The sequence below is a fragment of the Solea senegalensis genome, linkage group LG3, assembly GCF_019176455.1.
Source record: "Solea senegalensis isolate Sse05_10M linkage group LG3, IFAPA_SoseM_1, whole genome shotgun sequence".
In the NCBI taxonomy this organism is placed as follows: Eukaryota; Metazoa; Chordata; class Actinopteri; order Pleuronectiformes; family Soleidae; genus Solea; species Solea senegalensis.
The window spans coordinates 6,081,457-6,108,778 of record NC_058023.1 but is presented as its reverse complement, the minus strand read 5'-3'; the positions used below and the strand labels follow the sequence as shown (position 1 = coordinate 6,108,778).

The window sequence follows — 27,322 nt, the reverse complement described above, 5'->3', positions numbered from 1 at the left end:
TAAATCAGAAAATTCCATTATATTCCAGGAATTTAAGGACAAGTGGGAATAATGGTCACATGTTGACTTTATCTTGCATGAAATGGGTCCATTTGGCACAGGTTTGATATCTGTGGTGATCAGCTCCAAGCAAAAACATTTATATTTAAAAATGAAATTCAAATAAAAAAGTAACCTCTGTTCCAGTTCTAGGATATGATGACAATTTTATATTCTGCAAAAAAACTGCAAAACTGAAATCTTTTCATCATTTACATCAGCAGTCTAACTAAAATAAGCAATGGAACTGGCACTGAGCACATTTTTTAAATAAATATCTAGTATAAAACAAAATTAAATATGATCATTATTATAAATCCACATTTGCTTATTTCCTATTCTGTCCGACGTTAAAGAGTCTTGTCCATCTGTGCTCAGCATCAGGTTCTTTTCTCCGTCTGCTCCGGTGAGTCTGGGTCCGGGTCCGAGTCCGAGTTGTTGTCCTGTTTCTCCTGAGCGATCGTTCCCGTTTCGACGGCAACGGCTCCTTTCCTCTGAGGCAGGACGGTGAAGAAGGCTTCCTGCCAGCTGCCTTTCTCCATGTACGCCAGGATGATCTCAAACACTGCAAGACAAAAGACAACATCATTGAAACCAGCTGTAAAACAACCTGACAGGGTCTTGAGACAGCGCTGTGGCAGAGGATGTCGCGCAATCCCATCAAGCAGAAATTAGAGGTGCAAAGAAGCCATTTTGGCAGGAAGTGGTGCTGTTCCTGTCGGCAAATACACCAGGCAACTCGTCTCTTCAAGGGCTGTGTTCATAAAAAGTAAAGACGGTGGATAACTGTGAAAAAACAGTCGATTGAAACCAGTACTAACGCTGTTCATTTTTGCAGCAGCTTTTCCTGCCAACATGCGGTTTACACAAACTTGAGTCCTCCTGTGACACCTGGAGCTCCAAACCAAATGTTGCCGTCAGCGTGTTGTTCCTTTAACTTGAGTCCTGACATAAAAATCTAAATTTTAGTCTTAAAATATTGCCAAATTACCTATATAGTATCAAAAGAGATGTTTTTCCTATATTGGAATTGGATTTTAAAGGTTTGTTTGCCCTCAAATCCACTTGATGACTCACATACTATACTCACGTACTGGTCTGATAGACGGACTTACCATGGTTGACTGCCAGAACTTTACGACTGTTCATCTTGACAAAGCTGCTCAGCGGAAGCTGAGCGTGATGGATCCCCAGCTCCTTCGCCTTCTCAAACGTAATTCCCTGCAGAAGAAACCAAAACAGAAAAGTTGTGCGACACAAACCAAGGAAAACGGGACGTGATCGTCACATGGTCCGTCCCCATCAAAACTAGTAGCAGCGGAGTGGGACAGACCTTATGGTGGTTGTGGTCCACCAAGCCTCCGATGACGTACGCTTTGTTATGGTCCAGTTCCTCCAGCACATTGGGAGAGTCCGATGTCAGGTAAACCAGATCCTCTTTAGCCACGACTTCACTGTAGTGCTCAGTTTTAATGTGGATGTCCTGAAAACAGACAAGGACAAATGTCTGTGAGCTGTATATATTTTTATAGGAGGGTATTTTTAGGGCCAATATCTACTTTCCTTTATCTTCATAACCAGGTGAATCTGACAAAATCCAACTCTAGTTCTTTCCTTGTGGATTTAAAGGAAATATCTCACATTTGAAAACCTGGCTGCATCTTAATCTTTGGCCTTTTTGTCTGGAAACTGACTGTAATAGTCGCCTCACACTTCAGTGACAACATGACAAAGTACTTCAGCTGTGTTTACCTTCCAGTTCACCCATCCTTTGTCCTTTTCATCCATGCTCTGTTTCAGCTGTCCACCCAGGCTCGTTAGGTAAAACTGGAGAAGCGAGAGAAGCGGTTACAAGGATCAGACGTGTCCCGCTCTGCTCGTGTATGTGTTGACCAGCACTGGTCACTAACCTGAACCGGATGAACTGCCCGTCTGTTCTCAGCATAGCACCGCTGGATCTGCTTGTGAAGTTTACGCACGTCCTGCACAGGAAAATGTTGTGAGTTCTCAGTATACGCGGTGCCTCGCTTCACATTACCACAGCTGCTCACCTTCATCAGCATGAGACTGTCGAAGCCGCAGTCCACCACCAGCCTCAGAGAGCTGGGTGTCACGTCCCGACGGAGGCGTTTTCTTGCGCTCTGGGCGTCTCCACCGTGCTCCTTCTCCTCCTCCTGATTCTGCCTCTGCTGGCGACGCTGCTGCCTCTTCTCTTTACGCAACTGCCTGCAGTGACAACAAGCAACACTTGTCATGAGAAATGTCATGATTACCAACACAGCTTTCCTCATTTTAAGTCACTAACCCTTCTAAAATATTCCCATGACTTACTATGACGTTGTACTGTGTCCTTAAAAATGTGGGCAGAACCGTAGACACCTATTTTTATTTCATAAACAATCGAGAGCATTTTCTTCACTAATCAATGACCCATCATATACTTATAAAGACTTAATACTTAAGTAATATTACAAAAAGTGCCTTAAACTTCTACCAAAGTCATTTCCTGGTAACATACTTGTACTTTAAAGTACCTTAAAGTATCCCTTTAAGGTACTTCATACACTGTAAATATATAAATTAATACATAATGGTTTGGCCTTGTTTATGATGATACTGTTACTGTAACTTTAAGGAACTAAGATGATTAGTTGACAGTCCTTTATTTAAAAATAAAGCTGCATGTGGTTAAACTAAATCATAATAATAATGACACGTACTTCCTCAGATCCCTCTCTTCTTCCCACTTCTGCTGCCTCAGCAGCTTCTTCTTCTGTCTTTTGGACAGAGTTTGATTTTCTGCAGCGGTTCCTCCTCCGCTGCTGCTCACAATCTTCTCGTCAGCTCCGTTAGAATCTCGCTGCGGAGCTGCAGCAGCTTCTTCTTCTTCTTCTTCTTCTTTCACTGAATCATCATCAGCCATCATCGACGTCGTGTGTGTGGAGCATTCACTCCTGTCAGCTAGCTGCGAGGGGTTAGCCTGCTAGCACTAAGAGCAAACCGGCGGCTGCATTTAACGACACAATTCCCTCACTTTACTTTACACTTTACAACTCATTCAAACACACGTCATCACCCGAACATCGAATTGCACTCTTTAAACACGCGAACCAGATAAAAATGAACAAGTTCTTCGACTTAGCGACTCGCCCACATGTACGGTTTGTGATGATGGCGCATCAGTGACGTCATTTATGTGCGTCAGATGCGTTCAAATGATACAACAAATACTATATTATTTTACACAAACGTGAAACGTGAGTAAAATAAATTAAATTAGTGTTTCTGAGAAAAAAAAAGTCAGAATTCTTATTGAAATAAATCTGAGGGGGGAAAGGCCATAAATCTTGACTTTATTCTTATTGGGAAAAAAAATCAAAATTCGAATGGAAAAAAAAAATCAAAATTCTGAGATTATTGTCATAAATTTGAGTTCTGACTTTCTCATAATTGGAGCCTAAAATGGAAGAGAATTCAGTCCATCATTAATTTCATTATATACTGTCGACAATTAACAACATACATTAAAACAAATTGCATTCATGTGGCTAATCTGTATTAATGCAGCAAAAGTGAAGATATATGGAATGAAAAAATGAAGTACATGCATGAATGGTCCATGAAGGCAGCATCATGGTGGTGGAACACTGCCCCCTGCCGTTACTGGACCCCCATTGATTATTATTGTATTGGTTTATTAGTTTTTCTTACTTCTTATTGTGTATTTTACAGCTAATAACTTATCAAGTGTTTTTTTTTTAAATTATTATTCCTTTTTATGTGAAGCACTTGGAGCACCTTTTATTGTAAAGCACTACATAGACAGTGATTGATCGATTTATGACAACTTCTGTCTATTACGTATGTGTAAGTTGACAAAACACATACGTAATTGATTTTAAATTGCAGTTCAAACTGAAAATTCAAATGAAGTGGGCTGCACAGCAGGCTCTGTGTGTGTTTATGTGTATATATTAGATATATACAGTATATACATGCAGTCAGAGCATTGTAACATGATACTGCATTCCCTGACTTGCTAACCCAGTTTCTAAACAAGCCTATAGCCAGACTGCACTGAGGCCTTCTACACGCACATTCCAGCCTCAGTGGTGCTAAGTCAGTTTTCACTTGCACACATGCCAGCGACTTCTCCAGTTGCACATCAGCTCATTAGTTCCCACTTCTCATCTACCGCACTGCGTCGAAATTTTCAGCAATTAATTTGTTTGTTTGTTTTAAAAAATGTCTGCATGATGTACAAATAAAAAATGTGATATGGTGAAAAAAAAAATGTTTTTTTCATCAAAAGCAAGAAACAGGTTTTGCAAAAGGTTGTTTTTTATGTTTATTGAATTTCCAAGATTCACAAACCCTATTTATAAACAGTATCTATCTAATATACCAGACAGTATATGTGACGCACAAAACATCTGAATTCTGTACATTCTGCAAATACATTTTCCATCAAATCAACTTTCAACTGTCCACATTTTCATTTTTGAGTTCACATTTCTCTTCCTCCACTGTGCCACCACCACCACATCACTCCAAAATAACATCGTCCTACGCTCTTTTACCCACAGTCACGTCAGTCATCATCTGTCTGTCCACATGGTTCATACACAAGAAACTACAAAAGTCCCAGAATCATACTTGGAGGTATCATGCCCTCATGACACCCGAGGGAAAACACAATTTGTACATGTACACAAACTGCTGCAGTGACAAAAAAAAACAATACAGAGAAAATTATTAAAGGTCTGACAGTTTTAGTACTGAAACACTAATATCATATCAGACTTGTAAAGTGTGAGAAAGAGTATTTAAAAAGTAATGTATGTAAATACAGTTGGCTAGCAATTTATTTTAAGGTACAGTATTTAACCATATTTTTTGTGTTTAGTCTTTAATTTTAGCAAATCCTTAAATCTACACCTTTAAAACAAACTTAATAAAACACGTGTCAAAATAAAACACCTCTAAATTAAACAAGACTATTTTTATTTTTAAATACAACAATGAAGCATCCATTCAAAAATAAAAGTTGTTGGATTTGTGTTAAGCAAATGCATAAATGATTGAGTTAAAATGACAATAAAGTTGCATATTTTCAGCATCAAAAAATAAAATAAAATAAAATATGGACTGTCCAGCAGGTCCGCAGTCTGTGAACTTTTATGTACAAATAGACAATTTTAAGTCAACAAAGTCACCAGGAAAGTGTGAACCAGTTTGTAAATCACACACGGCGTCGTCTGCTGGACAGAACTTTACATCCCAGTGAAAAAACACAGCAAAGATTTGACTTTTTTTTATGTGAAACGGGACATGTGAATGCACACAAACACACAAATAGGTTCTGCCTGGATGCAGGAAAAGTGCATGGCTAAATATACTATTATTATAAAAAAGAAAATCATTATATTATTATCATCATGCTGGAGCCCAGTCTCATTTGATCTTCTACAAAAATACACAACAAAATATCCCCCCCACAAAAAAACAACACAACTTGACCAAAAAATATGAATATGTTTACCACTTTATCTAAATGTTAGACAGCATTTTCTACTGGAAACCTCAGCGTGTAAAGTACCCACTTTCCTGCACCAAAGTCCATAAGAAAATCTACGTTTATACTGTATGTAGCTCATGAGTACACGGGAGTCGCTGGTCTCCTCCTGACTTATTTGGTAAGTTGGTGTCACTTGGGTAAATTGGAATCATCAAAAGTCACACCAAAGTTACAAAAGAACACATTTGAAGTTACTGTTTGAGGCAGCTGTGATGTAAAATCAGTGATTTTCTCTATGGACTTTGGTGTGGGTGAGTAATCGGTCCACAAAGCAACACAAACTTCAGTTTCCAGCCAGAAAAGTCTGTCTTATAGTGAGAACAGGTGGCAAACATGTCATAGACTTTTCATAGAATAGCAGTCAGCGCTGACTATTTGTTAGTACTTCATACAACATTCCTGAATTGTCCCTTTATATCGCATTTCTGTGAAGTGACTACATAAAATAAAACACTGAAGAAACCTTATAAACATTATGTACAAATAGAAACAAGTGAAGCAGGATGTAAATAAGAGACAGGAGAAGAATCCAGCTTCCATCCAGAGTTTAGGCCTGTAGGAGACATAAAAAAGAACAAAAAGACACTTCTGTTAGCGCGTTTGAACACAACATCAACAAGAAACCAAAGGTATGTTTATTCTAGGTAGGAAATTACATGAAGTTAGCAAGACACCACAGTGTTGTAAGTAAAGAAATCTGAAGGGTTGTCCTCAGTCACTGAGATAAGCGCCTTCCCCTGTAGCATCCACTTTAGTCAATGGTTCGTTGTTCCGTCAGTCTGTTGCTATCGCAGAAAATTTGTGAGTGTCCTATTTTTGCCAGATGATGGAACACAGTGCTTTAAGACTAGACAATCTCAATATGCACACACACAGATCAGAATTGATCACGTAGAATTTATAATGTGAACAGTTAGTCAGGAAGATCAGATTCTGATCGAATATGCTAACAAATCCGATTTGAGCTTCATTCCAAACAAGGCCTTAGATGATTGACCAAAAATGGACGGCATGTAGTATTGAAGAAGACATAAAACAAGACATGGAGAATATAAAATATTCAGGAAAACGTTTGGGAATGTTACAATTTAAGTGAAAAGTTTTCATTTCATTTGTCATTTTGTGACAGACTTACATACAAACCAGGGGAGTCCCCCTCTGGTGGCCATTCAAGAGAATACAGGTTCAGGCACTTCCACATTGGCTTCACCTTCCAGGTGCATACAGTACATCCAGTTTTATATCCAGTGCATGCATCAGAGTAAGCTGTGATCCCAAATTGATATCAGTTATTTTATCCCAGGCCAGAGAGAAAGACTGAAAAAGTTTTTTTGTTTTTTTTTCCCCCAAAATCTGGTCCCAGCAGATCCACAACAGCAGCAACAACAAAGTCCATTGTAGTGCATTGGTGTTTGTCAGTCATGTAGAGTTTGGTTATAGTATAGTCAAGTTTTCCCACTGACTTGCCCTTGGGTGTTGGTCTGAACTTGGGTGTGTCCCTCTTTACACAAAATGTTATTTGTTCTGACAGATGAAAGTGAAAGTAAGTCCTTCTGTTCGGTAGCACATTAGATTTGATTCTTGAGAAAATAAAGATCTTATCATCCTTGTCATGATCCTCATGATGACCAGTAACTTACTTGTCTACAGGACAAAACTCTACCTTGATTTTCACTGGTAATATACTCAATGGTGTCTTGCTTTGCGTGTTAATGAAAGGAAACAACCTTTCGGTGAAAGTCTGTGAGAAAGTATAAATGTTGGTGTTTGTAAGCGGGTCTGAGAACGACAGCTTTCCTCTGTTCCAGTCGAGATGAACTTGGATCCTCTGGATCGTTTTCTTCACAGAGAGAACTTTATCTGTGTGTGGTGGAGCAAATGCTTTGTATTTATTGTCGTCAAACCAGACTTCCCAGGTACCGGTCTGTACATCCCCCCACCTGTTACCAGATTCTGTAATCACGCCCACTGCCCAGTTTGCATCCTCTGTAACTTTCACATCCCAGGTCAGAGTCCCTGAGTTAATACTCTCTGATCCCAGGACTGTGAAAAAACAATCAAACCGGTCTGGGTTTTTCAGACGTGCAAGTTCTTTCTCGTCATATGTTACACTTCTCAGATCTTCACCAAGTTGAAGATGTCTTTCAGCTGTGTTTGGGTCCAGAATCACAGGGGTATAGGTGACCATGTCCTTCATCTCGTCCCATATCTTGTAGGCAAGGTTTCCTGTATGCTTTGCTATGTCTAACAAAGATCCAGGAGCTAACTGTGGATCACCCTGCTGGGGCTGCTGCTTTACTTTTTTCACTGTAGCCTTGAAATTGTGTAGAAATGCAACATCTACAGTTTTAAGTTCCTGCTCTGTGGTTCTGATTGCTTCTGAAAGTGCTGATATTTCTCCTTTCAGAGTCCTAATCCTCAACCTCATCACGCTGCTCTTCTGTCCCTCTTCCATCTTCAACGCAGCGATCCTGGTCACTTCTTCTTGTTGTAGAAAACACCGAAGCCTCTTGAACTCTTCTTTAATCCGCGTCTCTGCAATCTGTGCCTGCATCTTAATTTCCTTTTCCATGAGATCCCAGTCAACTTGAACTTGACTCATGCGCTCAAGTTTTTCCTGGAGGGGCTTTAAGGATTCCCTGAGCCTTTTCCTGTACTCCTCTGCAGCTTCATCAATGGGCCGGAATCTGTGTTTGGCATGTGTTTTTGAGTCACGACAGACAACACACACTGGCTGCTGATGATCCAAACAGAAAAGCCTTAGTTTCTCAGAGTGCAGACTGCAGCCATCCCCTGGTGCTGAGGTGGCGTTCTCTCGTAGAGAAACCTCCTGAGAGAAATCTTCACACAGGTTCTTCAAGGTCAGGTTACACAGTGGCTCACTCTCTGTTGTTCTTTTACAAACTGGACACTCACGAATCACTTTGTCTGCCCACCAGGTCTGCAAGCAGTCTTTGCAGAAGCTGTGGCTGCATGACAGCACAACAGGGTCTTTGAAAATGTCAAAACAGACCGGACAAGTAAGGCCCTGTTTTAATCGGTGAGCCATGATCTATCCGAATGAAACACGGAAATAGAGATCCCTTGATCTCTATTTCCGTGTTTAGAGAAGAAGTTCGAAAAAGTTCCTTTGAGTCAGCAAAGCAGAATTTCAATATTGCCAGTTCCCTCCCCCCCTGTGTTTGTTCCTGTATGGTGAGAGTGGTGGGTTTGAATCCTGCCGTCCTTCGCTGCGTCCGTCTCCTCAGTGAAGAACAGTTACAAACTGTGCCCTGGTTTGACACTTACTTAATGGGAGGAGTCATGTCGGGGAATTTATCACAGTAAACTAAGATAACCAACTGCCAATAGTGATGATGCACAAAACTGAAGAAACCAGTCTTTCAGCATGACAGACTAGCATAGCAAACATGGCAGGGAATACCAGGAATTATTTCAAACTTTCTGGCAGTAGTTGTTGTTTTTAGTTCAATTCAGCAAGTTAAACAACTTGGGTATTATATATAGTATAATGCGTCATGTAGTGTACCCACCTTGGGTTAGTCACAGTCCAAAGTCTCTCTTAATCTGATAAAGTGATAGGACTCAGTCAAACTTCCTTCTCATCTGTCCTGTACGATTCATGTTTAATCTTTTGCAGCACAAATTTGGGTTTTCTAACAAACAGTGTATACATTTTAGTTTTCTGGTTTGAACTGCATTGACTGGGGCACTTACACTTTTCTTGTAGGGGAAGAGAAACAAACGCAAGCAACTGTGGTTGTCTGCTTCTGCTGACCGCATCCTGTCTTCTCATATCACATGCACATGAAACTCTTAAACTCTTAGTACTGTACCCAACCCTTATTGACACTAGTGATGGCCTTATGTCACTTTTTCCATGTCCAATATCCCTACAATGATTATCTACTAATATTTATATCCATCTGAAACAGTTACCTTTTGACGATCAAGCTGGTCCAATATCTGAGTATTGGAACGGCTCATCCAGACTTGACACTCAAGATTTAAATTAGCAACCTTTCAGTTTCTTTTCACCAGCCGGTCACACTGTAGACTATTGACTTTATAAACAAAACTGATCCCTTCAGTATGTGGGTGTGTCGTACGCCGATGAGAAGGGGAACTCCAAATGTTCAGCCAAGGTTATGTGCTGCCATGCCACACGTTGTGTTTATGTAATTGCCGATCAGTGGCCACATGAACCCGTCCTCTCACTCTCGCTCTGTCTTCAAATGACTGGTCCTATAAAAAGCCAGCTGACCCTGCTGCGACTCTGACCTGCCAGGCAGCCCGTCGATGTCCGGCAGCAGCTGAAGCTCGCCGTGTATACACACATAACAGACACCTGCCACCGCCTGACCTTTCACTACATGTCCGACATGCCACATGCACACCTTGCCAGTGAAGAAGTGTATATCAATCTAATCCTCTACATCTGCTGTGAAATCAGAATTCACCAGCTACTGCTGAGGGGCTCAGATGCACATGTTTCATGATGAAGAAATGACTTTTTGTGTTATTGTTTAAGCTGTACTGCGTAACCTTTTTTTTTTAGATAGTTAAGTGTCTTGTTGTGGGGAGATTGCGGGCTGTCTCCACCCCCCTCTACTGTTTGTTAGCAGAAAACCAGCCTTGCAAGTTCAAGGCTGCCGACAGAGTTGCTTCACGTCACTACACACACACACACACAAACACAAACACACACACACACTAGCCAGCTAGCAATGTACCGGCTATAAGATCAAGGCAGCTATAGTGTTATTTTAGATGTTCATCAAGGCAGAGCCCATAAAAATGAAGTAGAGAAAACCGTTGTCGGAGGAAGCGAGGAAGAGGATATGACTGAGGGGCCACACACGAGTAAACTTCGGACTGACTTTCATAAAATATGTACTATGAAAGAGTGACCAGCCTTGCAAAGTTCCACTTTCAATATTCCACATTCAAACCATTGCAAAACAAGTTCACACAATGCTGATTAAGCCTATCAGTTCCACACAACTCTGAGTTTCTTAGTATAGCAGCATATGTCCATGTGCTGCTGAGTACTGAGTAATCCTATTAAAAAACACTACTTTGTTGAAAACAAAACAAAACAAAGGGAACCATGATGTTGCCTTCCTTCACTTACTACTACAGGTTGTAATAAATCCATATGGTAGAAAAAAAAAAGGCTGAATCTACTAACCTGAGTGGTTGTTCATGTGCAACCCGAACATTTGTGATCACACAAACCAAACATGTCTAATGCTAACATGCTACGACGATACACTGGAATGGACTGTGGGATCAGGTGCACATGTGTGGAATGCCAGGAGGTCACAGAACTTAATTTTATTATGAACTGGACTGCAGGAGTGAATGCACTGATGGAATGCTAATGGACACGGAATGCAGAAATATATGTTATGACATTATAAATATGGAGTTGATTGATTTGGTATTTGCAATGATTCCGACATTTATAGAGATTTCAAGTCTTGCTGTAATACAGTTTTTGCTGCGTTATATGGAACATTACCCACAAGATCATATCAATTTCTTTTTTATTCCGGCTTCTCCCTCTCTAGGGGTCACCAGGCAGAATTGTTATCCAAGCTTGGATAAACCTGCCATTTATCCAAGCTTGGGAGCACCACAAGGAGTACACTTTAGTCATTTTAGACAGCCCAGAAACCATCAAAATATTGACTACTATACTCTTGTAGTCATGTCTTTAAAATGTATGTACTGCATCTTTTGTAAATGGCCTAAAATACAAAGCAACAACGAACAGGAGGATGAAGTCCTAGGATTTGTCAATTTTGAAGACCAAACATTTTCCTTTTTCTTATCAGATTGTTCTGCTATGATGGTCTTCATTTGAAAAGATTAAAATGTAAATTCAGTCCGACACCATCGTTGTATATGTTAACTTGACTCACCTGAGCAGCTGTTCATCTGTGTTCCACCACAAAGCTCATGGTGGTCCCATCAAAGGAAGGCGGGGCAATTATCCGTGGCCCCTGCTGGGACATGACGCTGATTACCGGCTGGTTGAAGCCCTGCACTGGCCTGTTGGTGGTGGCCTGCTGTTGAACACCAGAAGCTACGTGGGGAGACTTCCCTGTGGCCATGTAGAAGGGGCTCTCCATGTACATGCCCTCAGTCTGCTGCGACGACGCCTTCTCCACCTCTGAATGCATCGACATCTGTGACTGCACCAGTGTCCGGGCCGGGATTACTGAAGGTGTGGGCATAAATCCTGGGTAGATCATATAAGTATGTCCGTATGCTCCAGGACTGAGGGCCAAAGGTGAGATGGGCATGGGCAGAGGGGTCATGGGAGGCTGTGGCATGGGCACATCTACATACTGCCCTGTTTCTGGGTCGAAGAGACGCTTGCTGGCCGGCTGCACCGGAGTGTCCACCAGGTAGTAGTTCCCAGTGGTGGGATCCAGGAGCATCTTCCTCTGCGTGGCCTGGAAGGGGTCTATGGTGGGAGCAGGGGTGATTGCCGGGGAGAAGCAGTACATTTGTGGCTGATTAGTGGACATGCCCAATGGCAAGGAGTGGTAGATGGTAGCAGGAGGGATTTCTGGAGTACACGTCCCCATCACAATGCTGGAGTGCTTTGGTGTCTGACTGTGGTCTTCCAGGCCCCTGGTACCAGATCTCAAGTATCCAGGAGGAGTGGTATGCTGCGAGTGAGTGGTGGATGTAAACAATGATGTATTATCTGCAGGTGCGGGCTGTCTACTGCTGCTGGCTTGGGATTTGAGCGGAATGGTTAGGTAGTTCTCATTGTCCTGTGAAGATCTGTCCACCTCCTTCCATTCGGGGCCTTCATTTCGGCTATACCTCGGCTGGCTGACTTTTAAGGATGTGGGCCGTTTGGGGGATTTTGGGACAAAGTATTTGTCACTGAAAGGTGTTTGTGTGACGTTGTTTGGCTGAGTCACCTTCGCGGATGTGGAAGCCTTGAAGCTTGAGCTGAGGCTGAACATGTTTTTACTGCCAGTGGTTTTACTGCCAGTGGTTTGCACTGTCTTAGCAAAGAGCCTGTCGTCAAAGCTGCTGGACGTCGGAAGGTCCTTAAAAAGGTCTTTGTCGTCCCGCTTTGGCAGGTTCTCACCACAGACCAGTGCTCCCGCTGCTGCTCCCACCGCTGCGGCCACTGATGATGTTGATGGTGGCAACTTGTCTGTTGTGCTGGGACATGAGTCTCTTCTGACTATCTTGTCCATGATGAACCCTCTGGCTCCATCCTCCTCAGGTTGCCCATGATCCTCTCCGGCTAACAGTGGAAGCACGTGGCTGTCTGTTAGAAGCAGAGGCTTGTTTTTCCTTTTCCACTCATTCTTATCAAACACATAGAGCTGCTCCATGGTCTTCACAGCCGCCTGGAGTTTCTCCAAAGCCACCTGATTTGCCATTTTTGATTCAGGCTTCTTCTCTATTATGTCTGATATTTTTTCCAGTTTCTTTGAACCTAATCTGCTCTCAGTTTTTGAACCAACGCCTCCCTCTGAGGAATTATTAATGGCTGCTCTCCCTGCTGCCCACTGCAGTGGAATGCTTTTGGCGCCCTCTGGAGATGATCTGTCTACCTCCAGTGTTTCTTGTTTGGATAAATCAAAACTCTCACATTGCTTGATGTTGCTATTTGTATTCACAGACTGACATTTAATCACAATAGGTGACACAGAATTGAGATTCCGATGTGGCATTTGCTTCTTCTGCTCTGCGTGACTCTCCACTGAGGCTAAGTTTGATTTGTTCTCGTTGTTATCCAGAGAAACAAAGTGATAGGAGCTTTTAACCAGTTTACGCACGTCCCTCACTTGGTGAATGGGTGTTTGCAGTTTGCCTTTATTATCTCTAATGTCTCTAACCATGAAATGTGGCACTTTGTCAGAGGACTCACCCTTCAGAGCTGCAGCCAGCACTTGGCTTTTTAACTCGTCTGTTCTGGCGAGGCTCGCTGCGTTACAGCCTATATTCGGAGCGCGCAGCTTGGAGACGCTGAAAGGCTCCGCTTTGTTGTCCCTGACGCTCCTTAAGTTGATTTTAATTTCGGGAGATTTGGATGTAGTTCTCCTGGAGTCTGCGACGCATAGAGTGTTGTCAGAGCGCAGCTTGGTGTCTTCATCACCCTCGCACGGAGAGTCATCTCTGCTCTGCAGCTGCTCTCCGGCTTCTCCGTCACTTTGCAGCAGCTGGATACTTGGCACAAACAAATGAGACATTTTGGTGGCTTTGCCACTCTCCGCGGAGCTCTGGTCCCCCTCGCCAGCTTTGTTGTCAACTGACGGCGGCTTCTCCTCCTGAGTTTGATCGTTTTTACGATCCTTCTGAAACTCTAGCTCCTCGTCCTTCCAGCATCTGAACGCGCTATTCTGGCTGCGGAGGAGCGTGTTTTTAGACGCGTCCAATGCGCCTTTTTTAGTGTCAATTCCAACCTCGTTCGCCGGCGGCTCCAAATTAGTTTCTGGTGCGTCGTGTCTGCGAGAGTCGCTCTTCGTATCACACGAGCCGCTGTCCACGATGTCCCCTAATTCATCCAAGCACATTATGGTAAAGTCGGAGCTGCTCTCTGACAACCTGGAGCTCTGTGTGTGCAGCTCCCTGCTCCCTTTTCCCCTGTGGACACCGTCGCTCTCATGGTGCACAAAGCACGGAGAAGGCGCGTGGAGCGGCTCACTTATCTCCCCTCTCTCCATCTTGCGCTCCTGCTCGAACTGCATCTTCTTAGAAATCACATTTTTAATGAGGCTCGAGGCGAAGATGGCTTTCTTGTGAGTGCCTTCCATGGTTTTAGACGGCGGCTTGCTGGCCTCTCTCCTCTGCGCGCTTGGAAAACTGTCGGTAACTTCATCCGTGGAACGTGATCCTGCAGCGTTTTGTGCAAAGTCCGTGCGTCTTTCACCGCCGGGCATTCCCGAGTTGACATTGCACCGAAAATTCAGCGTCTCTGTGAGTGTAATCACTCCACTGTGGCCCTGGTTGAATTTCCCCATCAGCTCTATTTTCTTGGTGGATGATGACGCGCTGTGGGGATCCCCACGCAGAGTGAATATTTTGCTGGTGGGCGGTTTGATGTTTGCCAGCGCGATGCCCTTATAACCTATATTCTCTAAGTTCTTGGCTATTTCAAACGAGTTCTGGCGGGAGACAACACTTTGGTCCAGGCCCTGATGCGGCACATTCATGTTGCCATACTTCAGGTCGACAAACGTGGACCACCTGTTGATGCCACGGTCTGATGCTGAGGACTCACTGGAGGTGCTGAAACCGAAGGCGTTAAAGTAAGGATAAGCCAGACTCTTGAAGGCTTTGGCTGTCAGGTTGCGCACCTCCTTGTCAGCGTCGTCCAGCTCACTCACGGCGCTGGACGCACCGCTGGAATACCCGGTGACCTCTTTCCCCCTCAATTTGCCGCCAAAGTGAACGCGTCCGGGCAGAGCTATGAAACACTTTGCCTTGTCACACAGCGTCTCAGCCTTCGCATCAACCCCCTTCAACACATAACGACTCATGTCCCCGGAGCGCCTGGCATGATAAAGAATATTTCCCTCTTCTTGGACGTTGCCAGGGTCATTTATAGCTCGAGAAGTGGCTGTGATTGACAGGTGGATCTGTCTCGCGCCGGAGCCGCTGCTCTGCTGCTGCTGGATCTTTGACACACTCTCATCTGAACTGGAGATCTTGGCCGCATCGCACAGATCACTTTCCAGCAGAGTGCTGACTGTTGCTGCGCCTTCACGGCCGCCGTCCCCGCTGCTCTCCCCCATCGCTCCATCCCTGTCCAGAGCCGCGTAATCGACAAACGTGTACACCTGATTGTCATCCTCCCAGCTGGTGGAGGAGCCCACCCCGGGGTCGTAGTCCCCCTCGTGGTCGGAGAGCTCACACAGCTGGATCTCGTGCGTCGTAATGTAATGGGACTCGTCCTCTGTTGCGCACGGGACGCTGTCATCAGAAAGCACCACGGTGACATCGTCACCCTCCTCCTCAAAATCATCAGACTCGCTCCTCCAGCTCAGATAAAAGTCCCCACAGTGTAATTCTTCTTCTCCTTCTGGCGTTTTCTGGTTTTTATCGCTTCCAGGTTTACCTGGCTGCGTCATGGCGCGCGCGCGTTTGTCCTCCTCCTCTGACTTTGCGTGAAGATGATGATGAATTGATGACGACAAAGGATCAATGGGACCCTCCAGCACAGCCCCCGTGCGTTTCCCAACATCAGAATCATCCTTATTTATAGTTTCAATTTCCCTTTTTATCGCCAAGTCACGGTTTGGTGCCGTTGCGCACGGAGCTCTTGCGCTGCTCTTGTCAGTAAGGACAGACATTTGGTTTCTTGGGCCAAAGCGACAGTCTTTCCCCGCTCCTGTCCCGCCTGTCCTCACATACCCCAACTCCAAATCGGCGTATTTGCTTTCCTCCGTCTTCTCCGGTGCATCATCGTGTCCGTGCGCCGGTTTTTGGAGCACATACTTCACCGCCTGGAGAGTCGCCGGTGTCTCCACGCAGCTCTGCTCCGTGTCCATGGCTGAAGTGGCCGCTGATAGTTCTTTACATTGAGTTTCCGACAGACAAGAAGCGACAGAGATGGATGAGCCCCCCCACCAACCCCCCTTCCCCACCCAGGATCTGTCCTCTGTCCCTCAAGACACGAGCTGGTGCAGTGCGCGCACAGCGCAGTCTCGCTGATGACATGGAGCCGCTCCAAACATTCCAGCTCCGCGCATCATGAAGCCCAAAGCAGCGTATCTAAAACAGAGCGGAGACATCACTGACTACTGTCTGGGCCACACGGTTCTCAAGCTGGGGTTTGCAGACCCATAGAGGACCAGCATGCAAAAATGGGCAAATTAAAGTAAAAACACAAATCAAAGTGCATATATAATTTTGGGAAAGCGGAACATAGAATGCAAAAAATCTTATGTTTTCCTTTTATTTTTTATTATTTTAGGTTAATCCAGGGGTGTCTCAATCAAGTTTGGGGGGCTCCAGGAGCCGGACTCAGCTGTAGCAGCTGCAGGGGAAAACAACCCAAAACAAAACGGTAAAATGGTGCAATAATGTCTGAATGTATCTCTCCAACTGACTTAGTTGAAATGTTGAAGTTGTTGATTTTTTTGTTTTTGTTTTTACATGTAATCATCTCTATTAGCTGAAATATCACCCAAGGTATTTATTCATTGAATTGTCCTGTAATTTATTTTGTTGTTGCTTGGTTTAATGTATTTATTCTCTCATTTTAAGGGGCCTATTATTGCGTGATTATTGGGTGAGTGATGTGCAATATTTTGATTGAAGCTTGGGTGGAAAACTATACTATAGTACTATAGTAGAGAGATCATTATGCAATAAAAAGCAGGCTAATGCAGTTTGTGTAAGTGAAAGTTTCTTCTGACCTTTGACCACCAAAGTCATCTGTCCCAGATGTAAAAAAATAGCCTGCAGGTCTTTCTGAGAATAGAGAAAACAGTAGCATTATGTTTTTGTTATACTATCATATTACTTGTTTTTGCTCATTTTAACCATCACCACTTTATGACCACAGTTTCACTTTGTATCGTGGTTGCTGTGACAACAGACCCTATCTAACACATCTAATGACAAGTAAATTTAGCACAAGCACATCTGAGGTATCAGTGGATAACATGATAACATGTCTGTGCAGACACACACCTCACCTCACTGGCTGTTTTTAAAAATACATGTGCAGCTCAAATGTAGGCTCCACTGTAAAATGTTAAAAGTGCAGTCATGTCAGACGAGAGGATGTGTGTGTGTGTGTGTGCAGGGGTTTTGTGTCACCTCACATGGAGACAGTCTAGCAGATAAACACCCAAGTGACAACAACTCAGCAACAACTCACTTCAGAGTGGACTGAGCTGCTGGTCACGTCCCACCGCTGTGGATCTGAGCAGGTTAGTCTGTGTCAATGGGGGCCAGTCTGAGGCCAGGGGCCCCTTTCACAGATGCCTGAGGTTCCACAGCATAAATAGGTCAGGTTCAATCTCTCATAATTCTCCTCTAAGGACTCATGAAGGACGGTGTCTATCTGATGATTTTACTGTGAGCCCCGTAGTTAAAGCAGCAGTCTGCAACTTTTCAGACAGCGAGCGATGCATCGCTACGACACCGCGACTGATTGAATTACAATTATAATGAGAATCTAATTGCAGCAAATATGCCCCGCTTACTTATGTTAATCCACTTTGTTTTGGGATTGAAAGCTTTTATTTTGTAAAGTATCCTGTTAATTCAAAAAACAGCCAATTAAGATTTCTTTGGAAGAATTATCGTGGTAAGTCTAAAGAGAACAAAATTAGATTTTTATGGACATGATCTCATTAATTTAGTAAAACAGAGTTGTTTTTCTGTTTTGTTTCAGATTATTGCATTGGTGTAAATTAGAATGAAACATGTCCATGGGTGGCAGCACCACTGTCAGTGTCAGGACGTCCGCCAGGAAGTCCAGTCTAATTGGAATGAATAACTGGGCATGCTGATGTTTCTCTGGCAGCAGGAGCCGGAATTCACCAGCAGTCCATGATTACTGTCGCTGTTGGTAGGCAAAACATGTCCCCACTCCCCCTCCCACTGTCAGCAGTGTATAACTACTGTAGACAGTGAATGGGAAACCAGAGAGGACTCCTGAAGCCTGAGTGGATGAAACTCTGCTCTACATGTGTCAAAAAACCTAACATATATGAGCTGCTAGAGTCACTGAAACTATGTAACGGCTGCTGCTTTTAAGTTGACACTTGTCTAAGGGGTCGGCAAATATGTCTTCAGACATTAAACCATTTTGTGTTTGTGTATTTGGACAGTATATTACTTCCACCTAGGAGGGCAAAGACATTTTGGGATGTACATCTATACATAAAATAACATTTATGGATTAATGGGGTGAGAAGGCTAGTGTGTCCACATGTCCCTAACAAGCTACTATAAGGTCGACTTTAAACTTGACACAAATTTTTCAGACATTTCTTTGTATAAATATGGGGTTCACTGGGTCCAGTAGCATGAACAACCTCATATGTTGATCTACATGTTGACTGCAGCACAGTTACTTTTATCCCGGCTGCACAAACAGGATATATTTAGCACACTATTTTAGCGACCGCCTGGTGACTGCAGGTCTTGAGGAGATACAGTTACTTCTGGAGTCCACATTAAAACAGCAGACAGTCCATCATGTCGCAGCATTCATCAAAAAGAATTAAGAAGGCGACATAAGTGGTTGAGGAGAGGAGTGCACCGCTAAATACTCCAGTACTTTTCACTGCAATCACTGTCACAGTCCACTGTACATCTCCAAAACATAACGCAAAATAAAGTTACAAAGGGCAAAGTTAAAATCATAAAAATAGAAGCACAACTATAAAATAACCTGATAATAATAAACACGATAAAACATGACCACGGCCTAGAAATGTTACATATTTTATATCTTCTTTATGTTAATCCGTGTGTTACATTATATTTTGAAGATGGAATTTAACCATGAATAGTCCTCGTCAGAGTCTACATAGCTTCATGGCAGTAACATGTATACTGTAAAAGCATATCATGAACACTTAGGTCATATACTGTATGAAATAGCTTGTGAAAGTCATCTGGACACAGCAGGACGTCTTCTTTAGCCGCTAATAGACTTATCCAGAAATTTCACTCCGCTCAGCTCATCTGCTTTTAACCGTCGTTCAGAGGCACCTGAGCAATATGTTACAGATTTACTGTCTCTTTTAAACTCTTCACTGGATAGCTGGCTAACTGTTTATCTGCCTCAAAAAGCACAGTAAACCCAAAACATAAAAACAATAAAAATTGACCAACAATAATGTAAAAACTATCTATCACTAGCTGCTTAGCTAACTATCTATCAATCTATCACTAGCTGCTTAGCTAACTATCTACATTCTAGCTTGACTATCTATTACTTACTCAGCTAACTATCTACTGTTAGCTACTTCGCTAAATATCATCTATCACTAGTTGCTTATCTATCTGTTGAAATTCAAGGGCTAATTAAAACATTACATTACATGTCATTTAGCAGATGCTTTTATCCAAAGCGACTTACAATAAGTCTCCGATTTTCTCTGCATGACATGAAAGTCTATACAATGATTAAGTCATGTCCATATAATGTCTGTAATGTCATTAAGGATTTAATTAGAGTCAGAAAGAGTTACAAGTGTTATAACAACCACGCTCTAACCCGAGACATTATCAAATTGCACCATGGGAAATCCAGTATGTGAGTGAAGTATGATATTAAATCCCCGGGACTTCCCATTTAACACCAGTGAATCACAGGTTTATGTCCGCTCTCATGCCAGCTACCCAGCCTTTAAAGATGAAAACAGAAATTTAGCACGATAGTTAAGAGCCAAATTTCAATGATTTATTGTCAAATAAAATGGAGGAAAGATTGTGTCTTTATAATATTCTGTATATCGTAGCATTTTGTCAGTGCAACTGACAGACTACGTCTATTTTGTGTCTTACCATTGAGCTGCAGAATGTCACCACAGCTTTACTATGCTGGCCTGGTCAGAAAGGTCACACTGTGCAGGTTCTTGAGTCCAGCGCAGCATTTGATACAGAAAATCATCTGTAATTTCAGAGGATATATAAAGGTGTTAGGTCCAGAGACTCTTAGAACCCACACTAATCTGTTCTCCATCTGTCGCTGATCATTTATCTGCAAAGTGACATCTCATAGATCATACACTTTACATCCCCTTTGATCTCTTTCGTTAAACTGGACACTCTGGTCTAGAAGAAATGCCACATTGTTAGCTTCAGACACTTTAAGGACAACATAACCCAAGAAGAAATGATGCTTCATGTGTTGGAATCACTTTTGGCCAAAAACCACTGTTATTTACTAATTCCAAACTCTTCATCTCTAGTAATAACAGTATTGGTTGTTGTCATGTGCTGCTTCAGTGGAGCTAATGTTCAGGAGAAATACTGAACTGAATCCTCTGTAGTGTAGGTTTTTCTGTCCACCACTAGAGCGCACTGCATACTGTGTTACTGAGTAGCACCAGTAACCATTAGAATTGTTTAGGTTTCTCCATTTTAGAACATTGTGAGGAAATTCTTTCAAAATCAGTACAAACCTTCATTTAATCTCAAGGATTAAGTAATCACTACCAGTAACTATGATATTATTACAGACCAGTTTACCCTTGTGGATGCTTTATCTAAAGAGAATCATTTAAAATGTGGCACAAACAAGACCTCAGGACATCCTATGGCATGAAACAGTAGGTGGCGTCGTAACAAACAAGGGAGACCATTACCGAAATATCAACTCAACTGCTTTCTTGCACAAAATTCAAGCACTTTTTATTACCCATGTCTATATAACTCGCACACTTTCAAGGATTTCAAGGACTCGTGGAAACCTTCCCTATCCTAAGCTCTTTATGGAAGTACAGTAGCCTTCACATACCAGAAATTATGTTGTTTGTTTGTTTGTTTTCAAAGCAAGCTTCGGCATATGGAACTTTGTGAACTGTGGTTAAGACGTTCAAACTGAGGAGGGCGGCATTACACCTTAAAGTGTAGAAGAAGAAGCAAAAAATAAAGTAGCATTTGGGCAAGATAGCTGCCTCTGTACAACAAGGCTCTTGCAAAAACTACATATTATTACAAATTCAAATTGATGAAACACTTATACAGATAATATAATAATACATAATTACATTATGGCAAGTAAATCTGACTAAATGTCGCACACTGGACCTTTAATGAAAGTATGTGTGCCTTTGTTTTCTTGTGTTCTTGAAATTCAGCTCATACTTGTCTCTCAGAGGGTTGGACTATTCCATGTCAAACTTTCACACATGGAATGTCAACTTCCTGCTTTCTGTTAAGTAATGACAGCTCCAACCAGCCTGAAGAAACAACAACCAAACAGAGATATTGCAGCATTTTTCTGCTGCCACTTGTGAGGGAGGATGAAGTAAGAGGCAGGTCTTTACTGAGGAGAAGCTGGGGTAAAAAAAAAAAAAAATGTCTCCGCTCCAACTCACACTGGGATTCTGAGCTGCTGCTGCTGATCCCTCTTTACTGGCAAACACAAGCGACAAAGGCAAGACGACAGGGGGAGAAATGTACGTGAGTATTTGAGTGAGAGCTGCAGCATTGTGTGAGTTCTTACAGTGGGAGGAATGCTGTGTTTTTCTTAGGGCGTGTTAAGGAATGACAGGCAAGTCTGTTTCCAATCCCAAAAAAACACCTAAATCTTTGCGCAGAAGACTGAATTCAACTAACAAGCTAACAAGCATAATGGTGGACAAGTGTTAGATAAATCATCACTAAATATCCCAATACAGCACGTTTATGCATGATTCTAAGGTAAAGAAAGGGATTTCTTAGTCTAGTGTTTTCCAACCTTTATATATGGGGAGCAAATTTGTACATAATACGACACATTGATATTGTTTTGAATAGTTAAACTAGCCATATCCAAGGAGACTGTATTTTAGGCACGTTATTTAGAAGCATTGTTCTCAAACTGTGGTACGCAAGCTTCCTCTGGTGGTACTTGGGGAGGAGCTAACTTGTCTATTTATGCCACTGCATTCACTTCAAGAGCTCAATATTTTCTCAGGTGGTGCTTGGTGTAAAAAGTTCGAGAACCACTGATTTAGAAAACTATATGCATAAATTATTAGTAAAAGCTTAAAAAACAAAAAGACTGTTGATGCTATTTAAACTGGTCCCAATAAAAAGTCAAACAATGCAAAATCTCCAATCATAATTAACAAAAAAAAGTGGCAACTTACCAATGAAGTGATCCAAGAATTTTGCTTTTCATTTGCAGGTTCAGCTTCAGGTTTGTTTACATCTTCTCTTATAACCTGTTCCAGTTCTGTGGCCACACATGGATCCTGTCCAACACCATCGCCAGGTTCCTGACTTTTGGCAAAGGTGACCTTTAACAGAGAAAATTAGACACACTTGAGGGAAGCAGGAATAACTTGGATTGTGCTAGAATGATAAAATATGCTGTTGAACTTCTCAGATGCCATAGCAGATACATTCCACTCTGTGGGCTTTGTGATGAGCCTCTGCCAGCTGCTCTCCATCCTCGAGCTTTTCCACATCGCAGATGGGATTGAGAAAGCCAGACTCCTTCCTCGCTTCATCCAAGTGAGTCATCAAGACCTATAACCTCGCTGGAATCCCCTTACTAAACATGCGATTGCATGTTTAGTAAGTAAACAGTTCTGCGTTACACTTTCTTTTTCAGGTTACGGAGAAGAACCTCCTGCTGATCCTGGTCATCATGTTGGAGGAGATCCAGAGTGAACCAGTTGTGTGTGTCCAGTTCTTGTTGTGGAACATCTTGGACCTTTTACGGTAGAAATGTCACTTATAGAGTGTTCTGTCTTGAAATATATTTCACACAGACAGGATATTCAGCATTATTGATCAATAATTCCAGATAAACTCTTCAGCATAATCCAGAAAACAGCAGCTGTATGGTGTTTTTCATCCCTGCATGAATTGCGATGTTAGCTATGCACTAAAAACAACTCAGAAGAACAAGAAAACAACTAGTGACTATGTTACAACACTTACCCATTCCCAATTGATGTAAATGATTAAAAGATGTTGAACGCTGTCCCACACTGTAAAAAGTAAGGTTCGCTATGAACATTCCAGGCTAATGGCTATGCTAAGGGTCAGAATATGCATCAATGCCAAAAATTAAGAAGACAAAGAAGACACTAACATGTCTACACTGGTCTTTCTTGGGTTCCCAGTAGGGGTGGGAATCGCCAGAGGCTCCACGATACGATTATATCACGATATTTAAGTCACGACATATTGCAAAATTACTTGACATTTATGAAATCATATATTGTGATTTACATACACAACAGCTCTACTGAGGGTGAGCACTTGGCACCATCTCGTGGACAGAAAGGTCAATGGATGTTTATGCTAATCCACGAAAACATCAGTTTGAAAAAAGAATAAAAAACTGACACACAAAAATCACAATATTTCACTGTACCGATCACCACCCCCCATCAATAGTTCCCTGCAAAACTCATCAGTCTAAGCTCATTAAAACCTCTGTGCATCCCTATAATGGAGTATAATACTGCATATATGAGCAAACCCTATGACATTACAAAGTCATTTATTCCACTGAGGTTAAACCTACTCCTGTTAGATCTTGTCAGGCACCATGTGAACCAACTGGTTGCACAGGTTATGTTCACTACAAAGGTATATGGAGAGGAACAGCAAGAAAACAGGCCTTTGCTGAACTGAATACGGTGTCAGAGATACAGAAAGGTTAATGATATCTATCATAAAATGTTAAAAGAACTGTGCCGGAATCGTAACTTAAATGTGTGCCGTTTGATGACAGATATCCACATGAGCTGCTGCGAGTCATGGGCACACCGTCGGTCACCATGCTGAGGACCCGCTACACACTCTGGATCCCCCTGTATGTCCTGTCAGTTGCCACAGAAGGTGACGATTCCAACCTTCACTTCTGCCACTGACCTGAGAAACAAAACACAGTACCAGCTACGCTTCACTCGTAACGTATTGCAGGCTGGCGTTGTGCAAGGGAAATGGTGTGCATACAGGAAATGAGTTGACAAAGCAGAGGTGATGATAAAATGTCAGGAAGTGTGTGTAAAAAGGGCAGTCCGGTTTAGTCCATGTGTGAGGGGACAGTGTTGTTAACTGCAACCAGACACACTTACTTTGTCACAGTGGCATTGAAACAAAATTATTCACAAGTACTCACATCCAATTTTAGTAAATACTTGGTGCTGGGCAGAATTGACATAAAACTAGAAGCAAAAATGTCTTTAGTACCAACCAGGTGACATTTCAGGCCAGTGCTAGGACCCAAAACATCACCTCAGTCAGTTATTAGGTGATTTTTCAGGGAGCAACAACTAGTGTGTCAACACTTTTGACTAGTCGAAAAAGTTAACATCGGACATGGCTTTTAATGCATACTTTAAAGAACTTTTTAGAGACGTTTTTAGTACGGATTTAAATAATCTATTTTACTTTCGGTGCCTTCTAAAAATGGTACTCGTGAACTTTGTGAGACCACGATTCGCAAAGGCAAGGATAATGCCACAGACAAAGTGGTGGTATGTTAACGTAGTACCACAAACTTAGCTCATAAAGTCAGTTTCGATGAGATATGATAATGTATTGACATAGCATCGACCGAATAAGTGACTTCTTTGAATATGTTAGCATAAATATCACAACTCGCAAACTCCCTGAGGGGGAATGTACTTTTAAACATGGTAAATACAGTCACATTTGAAGATAATGTATAATGGACAATTAATGGATTATTTTCTACTCTCTCATCTTCTCAGGTGTCACTTTGTACCAGGCCCTGCCTTTACTTGAGGCAGCAGGACCAAACTCAATCCCCATTCATCCCCCCTTCATCCTGCTGTTCTACCTGCCTGTTCTCGTTCTTGGTAAGATCAGTTATCCAGTGTTCATTGTACTACAAATTCCTAAAAAAAACGATCCAGATGGACTGCATGGACACGTCTCCACAAGAATCAATTTGGCCATATTCCAGAACTACTTCTTGTGCCAGCTCCCTCGTCAAATTTCCGTGTGAGAACACAGCCGGAAAAGCTTGTGTTAATTCAAAGGGAACTAGTTTTCTGCCTCTCGTGTGACGTCACCTCTTGCCTGAATGTTCTTCTTCTGGGTTCTTTGCGTGTACATGTTAGATTTCTCGTTGTGGCGTCGCAGAGCCTCCCAGATGCCAAATCTCTCAATCGTTTCCGACATTCAGAGGAGACGAAAAGGCCACGAATGAACGAGGAAGAAGTTCCCGTGTTGCTTCCTTTTCTGGAAGAAACAAATCCGAAATAATTTGTCGCAAACTTGACTGCGTTCCTTATTTTTCTTCTCTGGTTGAGAGGTTTAAGAGATGGGTACTGAGACTTTTTAGAACAGAAAGTTTGTGACGCAATGATGAAACTTTATTTTGATATTGTGATGGCCGCACCATGTTGTCAGTGGAGCCACACTTTACCATGATTTCACCCCTTCCTAATGACACATCATGATCATTTCATGTCTAAATACATGTATAATACTTTTGTTTGTTTGTTTACATACATGACCTTTCATATCTGCAGAGATCACATGCACAGACAGTTGCATGTATGCAGCATTAGCATAGACACAATATTCTTATTCTGCCCGCATGTTGTCTTTTCAGGAGCCACGGTGACCGTGTGGCAGCTCCTGAAGGAGAGACAGCGCCACCTGGATAAGTTGAACAACAAGATAAAAAGAAGATGACACATTTTAGACAAAGAACTGGATGGGCACGGAGGATTTTAGTCTCACAGTTTCTGTTCAGACCTGGTATTTAACATACATCCAGAGAGATTTGATTACAAGTGGACAGTGTTGGGTGAGAACACTGTCCCTCTTCTGTTGTGTGGATGTTCAACATGCAAACGCACTGTTTGCAAGGACATAATTATGTTTTAATAGTATGGCTGTGTACGACATCCTGTGATTGTGTGAGTTGTATGAGAAAAAATTAGTTGGGGGAAAAACATGAAATACCATTTAAACCAAACGCGGTGGTGGCGACAATTAACTCAAAATATGGTTGCTGAGAAGTGTAAAAACTGGAGCAGTTCAGAGTGCATCACCTGAAGAGGCGAGGTCTAGTGAATTCCAAAAAATGCCAACTATGAATGTGTGACCCGAGGACGTACTCGGGAACTGGGTGCGTTCAGACTTGGACTGTACACTTGTGATGAGATCACTCAGGACTGATGTTAAACAGGGTCAAATAAACTTGAAAGTTGAGGACTTCAACAAATCTGAATTTGATTTGTCCATGTTTTTTGAAAGATCCAGGAGCCACAAAAGCAGGATTTGGTTTAATGCCTGTTTCTATCCGAGCTCATAAAAGCCGCAGCGAGCCTCCACACATCTGCTGCCGTCACTCTGTCCATGTCCCACAAGCTCGGGCAGGACAGACGCAGCTCTGCGTGTTGCAGGCACTGTGTATGTGTTGCCATGGTTACATTCTCTGAGGGCTACCACCCGTAAGCTCTGGTCCACACGGCCTTCTTCTTGAACTCAGTGGAGGACTTGAGTGCCAACAGAGCAGCTGAAAGCACAACAACAACAACACAAAGAAGACGATCATATAAACCACAATGACATTTTCCTCATGTTTGTTTGTTGCCGTGGTGACTGTGTGATGGAAGTGGAACAGGAAAAGACACAGTCTGTATTCTTAATTTGGAAACTCTTTCCAGTAGTTAATGTTTCTGTACATATTTTATGTTCAATAACAATGTTTGACTGTTATTACATCATAAAGAACAACTTGGTTCACATTGTTATTTTATGTAGTTCAATTAATGCAGCATTCAGGGAAAAACACGGCCTTTCAAAACATTCAATGTCAAGTGTGTTACTAAGGCGAGTTGCAGCATGAATAGCGTGTGATGTGTTTGTGTTTTTCACCTTTGGCTGTGCTCACGGTTGCAGGCGACACGCTTTGGTCGGGACCTTCTGTTATGCTGAGAAGCCAGTCTATGAACTGGCACACACACACACACACAAAATATACATATGTCATTGTCACAAAAACGATAACATCTGGTTCACGGACCTTAAGCGACTAATAGCTTG

The 27,322-nt window shown here is 42.4% G+C and overlaps 4 protein-coding genes across 6 annotated transcripts in view; 1 reads left to right on the top strand and 3 right to left on the bottom strand.

Moving 5' to 3' along the window:
* Positions 1-49: 49 nt before the first annotated feature.
* On the bottom strand, positions 50-3,226 carry trmt10a (tRNA methyltransferase 10A). The gene is made up of 7 exons (XM_044021405.1): positions 2,760-3,226; positions 2,091-2,265; positions 1,950-2,021; positions 1,792-1,866; positions 1,373-1,522; positions 1,155-1,260; positions 50-604 (listed from the first exon to the last, which is right to left on the bottom strand). Exons 1-7 carry the CDS (start codon positions 2,963-2,965, stop codon positions 420-422), a joined length of 969 nt encoding a protein of 322 aa, XP_043877340.1. The 5' UTR covers positions 2,966-3,226; the 3' UTR covers positions 50-419.
* Positions 3,227-5,867: 2,641 nt separating this feature from the next.
* Positions 5,868-22,490, bottom strand: lg3h4orf54 (linkage group 3 C4orf54 homolog). 2 transcript variants are annotated; one of them, XM_044022060.1, is made up of 5 exons: positions 22,426-22,490; positions 20,132-20,237; positions 17,020-17,074; positions 11,545-16,372; positions 5,868-6,170 (listed from the first exon to the last, which is right to left on the bottom strand). In XM_044022060.1, exon 4 carries the CDS (start codon positions 16,147-16,149, stop codon positions 11,557-11,559), a length of 4,593 nt encoding a protein of 1,530 aa, XP_043877995.1. In that variant the 5' UTR covers positions 16,150-16,372; positions 17,020-17,074; positions 20,132-20,237; positions 22,426-22,490; the 3' UTR covers positions 5,868-6,170; positions 11,545-11,556. The 2 variants fall into 2 exon arrangements, with proteins under 2 accessions (XP_043877995.1, XP_043877996.1); XM_044022061.1 differs by lacking the exon at positions 17,020-17,074.
* On the top strand, positions 21,458-26,504 carry hacd4 (3-hydroxyacyl-CoA dehydratase 4). 2 transcript variants are annotated; one of them, XM_044022065.1, is made up of 7 exons: positions 21,458-21,754; positions 22,464-22,570; positions 22,665-22,792; positions 22,893-23,002; positions 24,027-24,133; positions 25,012-25,119; positions 25,881-26,504. In XM_044022065.1, exons 1-7 carry the CDS (start codon positions 21,486-21,488, stop codon positions 25,961-25,963), a joined length of 912 nt encoding a protein of 303 aa, XP_043878000.1. In that variant the 5' UTR covers positions 21,458-21,485; the 3' UTR covers positions 25,964-26,504. The 2 variants fall into 2 exon arrangements, with proteins under 2 accessions (XP_043878000.1, XP_043878001.1); XM_044022066.1 differs by having other exon boundaries at positions 21,578-21,750.
* focad (focadhesin) overlaps positions 25,789-27,322 on the bottom strand; it is a 37,505-nt gene continuing 35,971 nt past the window's right edge. Inside the window, exons 44-45 of the mRNA XM_044022059.1 lie at positions 27,155-27,230; positions 25,789-26,792 (exon numbers count right to left, since the gene is read on the bottom strand). Coding sequence (XP_043877994.1) covers positions 26,719-26,792; positions 27,155-27,230 — 150 coding nt within the window. The 3' untranslated portion in view covers positions 25,789-26,718. The remainder of the gene's footprint in view (positions 26,793-27,154; positions 27,231-27,322) is intronic.

Bases quoted from the DNA above. Each gene is read 5' to 3' on its own strand.
- lg3h4orf54 (XM_044022060.1), bottom strand. From the start codon at position 16,149: ATGGACACGGAGCAGAGCTGCGTGGAGACACCGGCGACTCTCCAGGCG.
- trmt10a (XM_044021405.1), bottom strand. From the start codon at position 2,965: ATGATGGCTGATGATGATTCAGTGAAAGAAGAAGAAGAAGAAGAAGAA. The intron at 2,022-2,090 runs GTGAGCAGCTGT...TTTCCTGTGCAG, and splicing joins ACAGTCTCATGCTGATGAAG to GACGTGCGTAAACTTCACAA. The intron at 1,523-1,791 runs GTAAACACAGCT...GTCTGTTTTCAG, and splicing joins AAGGATGGGTGAACTGGAAG to GACATCCACATTAAAACTGA.
- hacd4 (XM_044022065.1), top strand. From the start codon at position 21,486: ATGTCAACTTCCTGCTTTCTGTTAAGTAATGACAGCTCCAACCAGCCT. The intron at 23,003-24,026 runs GTAGAAATGTCA...GTTTGATGACAG, and splicing joins AACATCTTGGACCTTTTACG to ATATCCACATGAGCTGCTGC. The intron at 25,120-25,880 runs GTAAGATCAGTT...TTGTCTTTTCAG, and splicing joins CCTGCCTGTTCTCGTTCTTG to GAGCCACGGTGACCGTGTGG.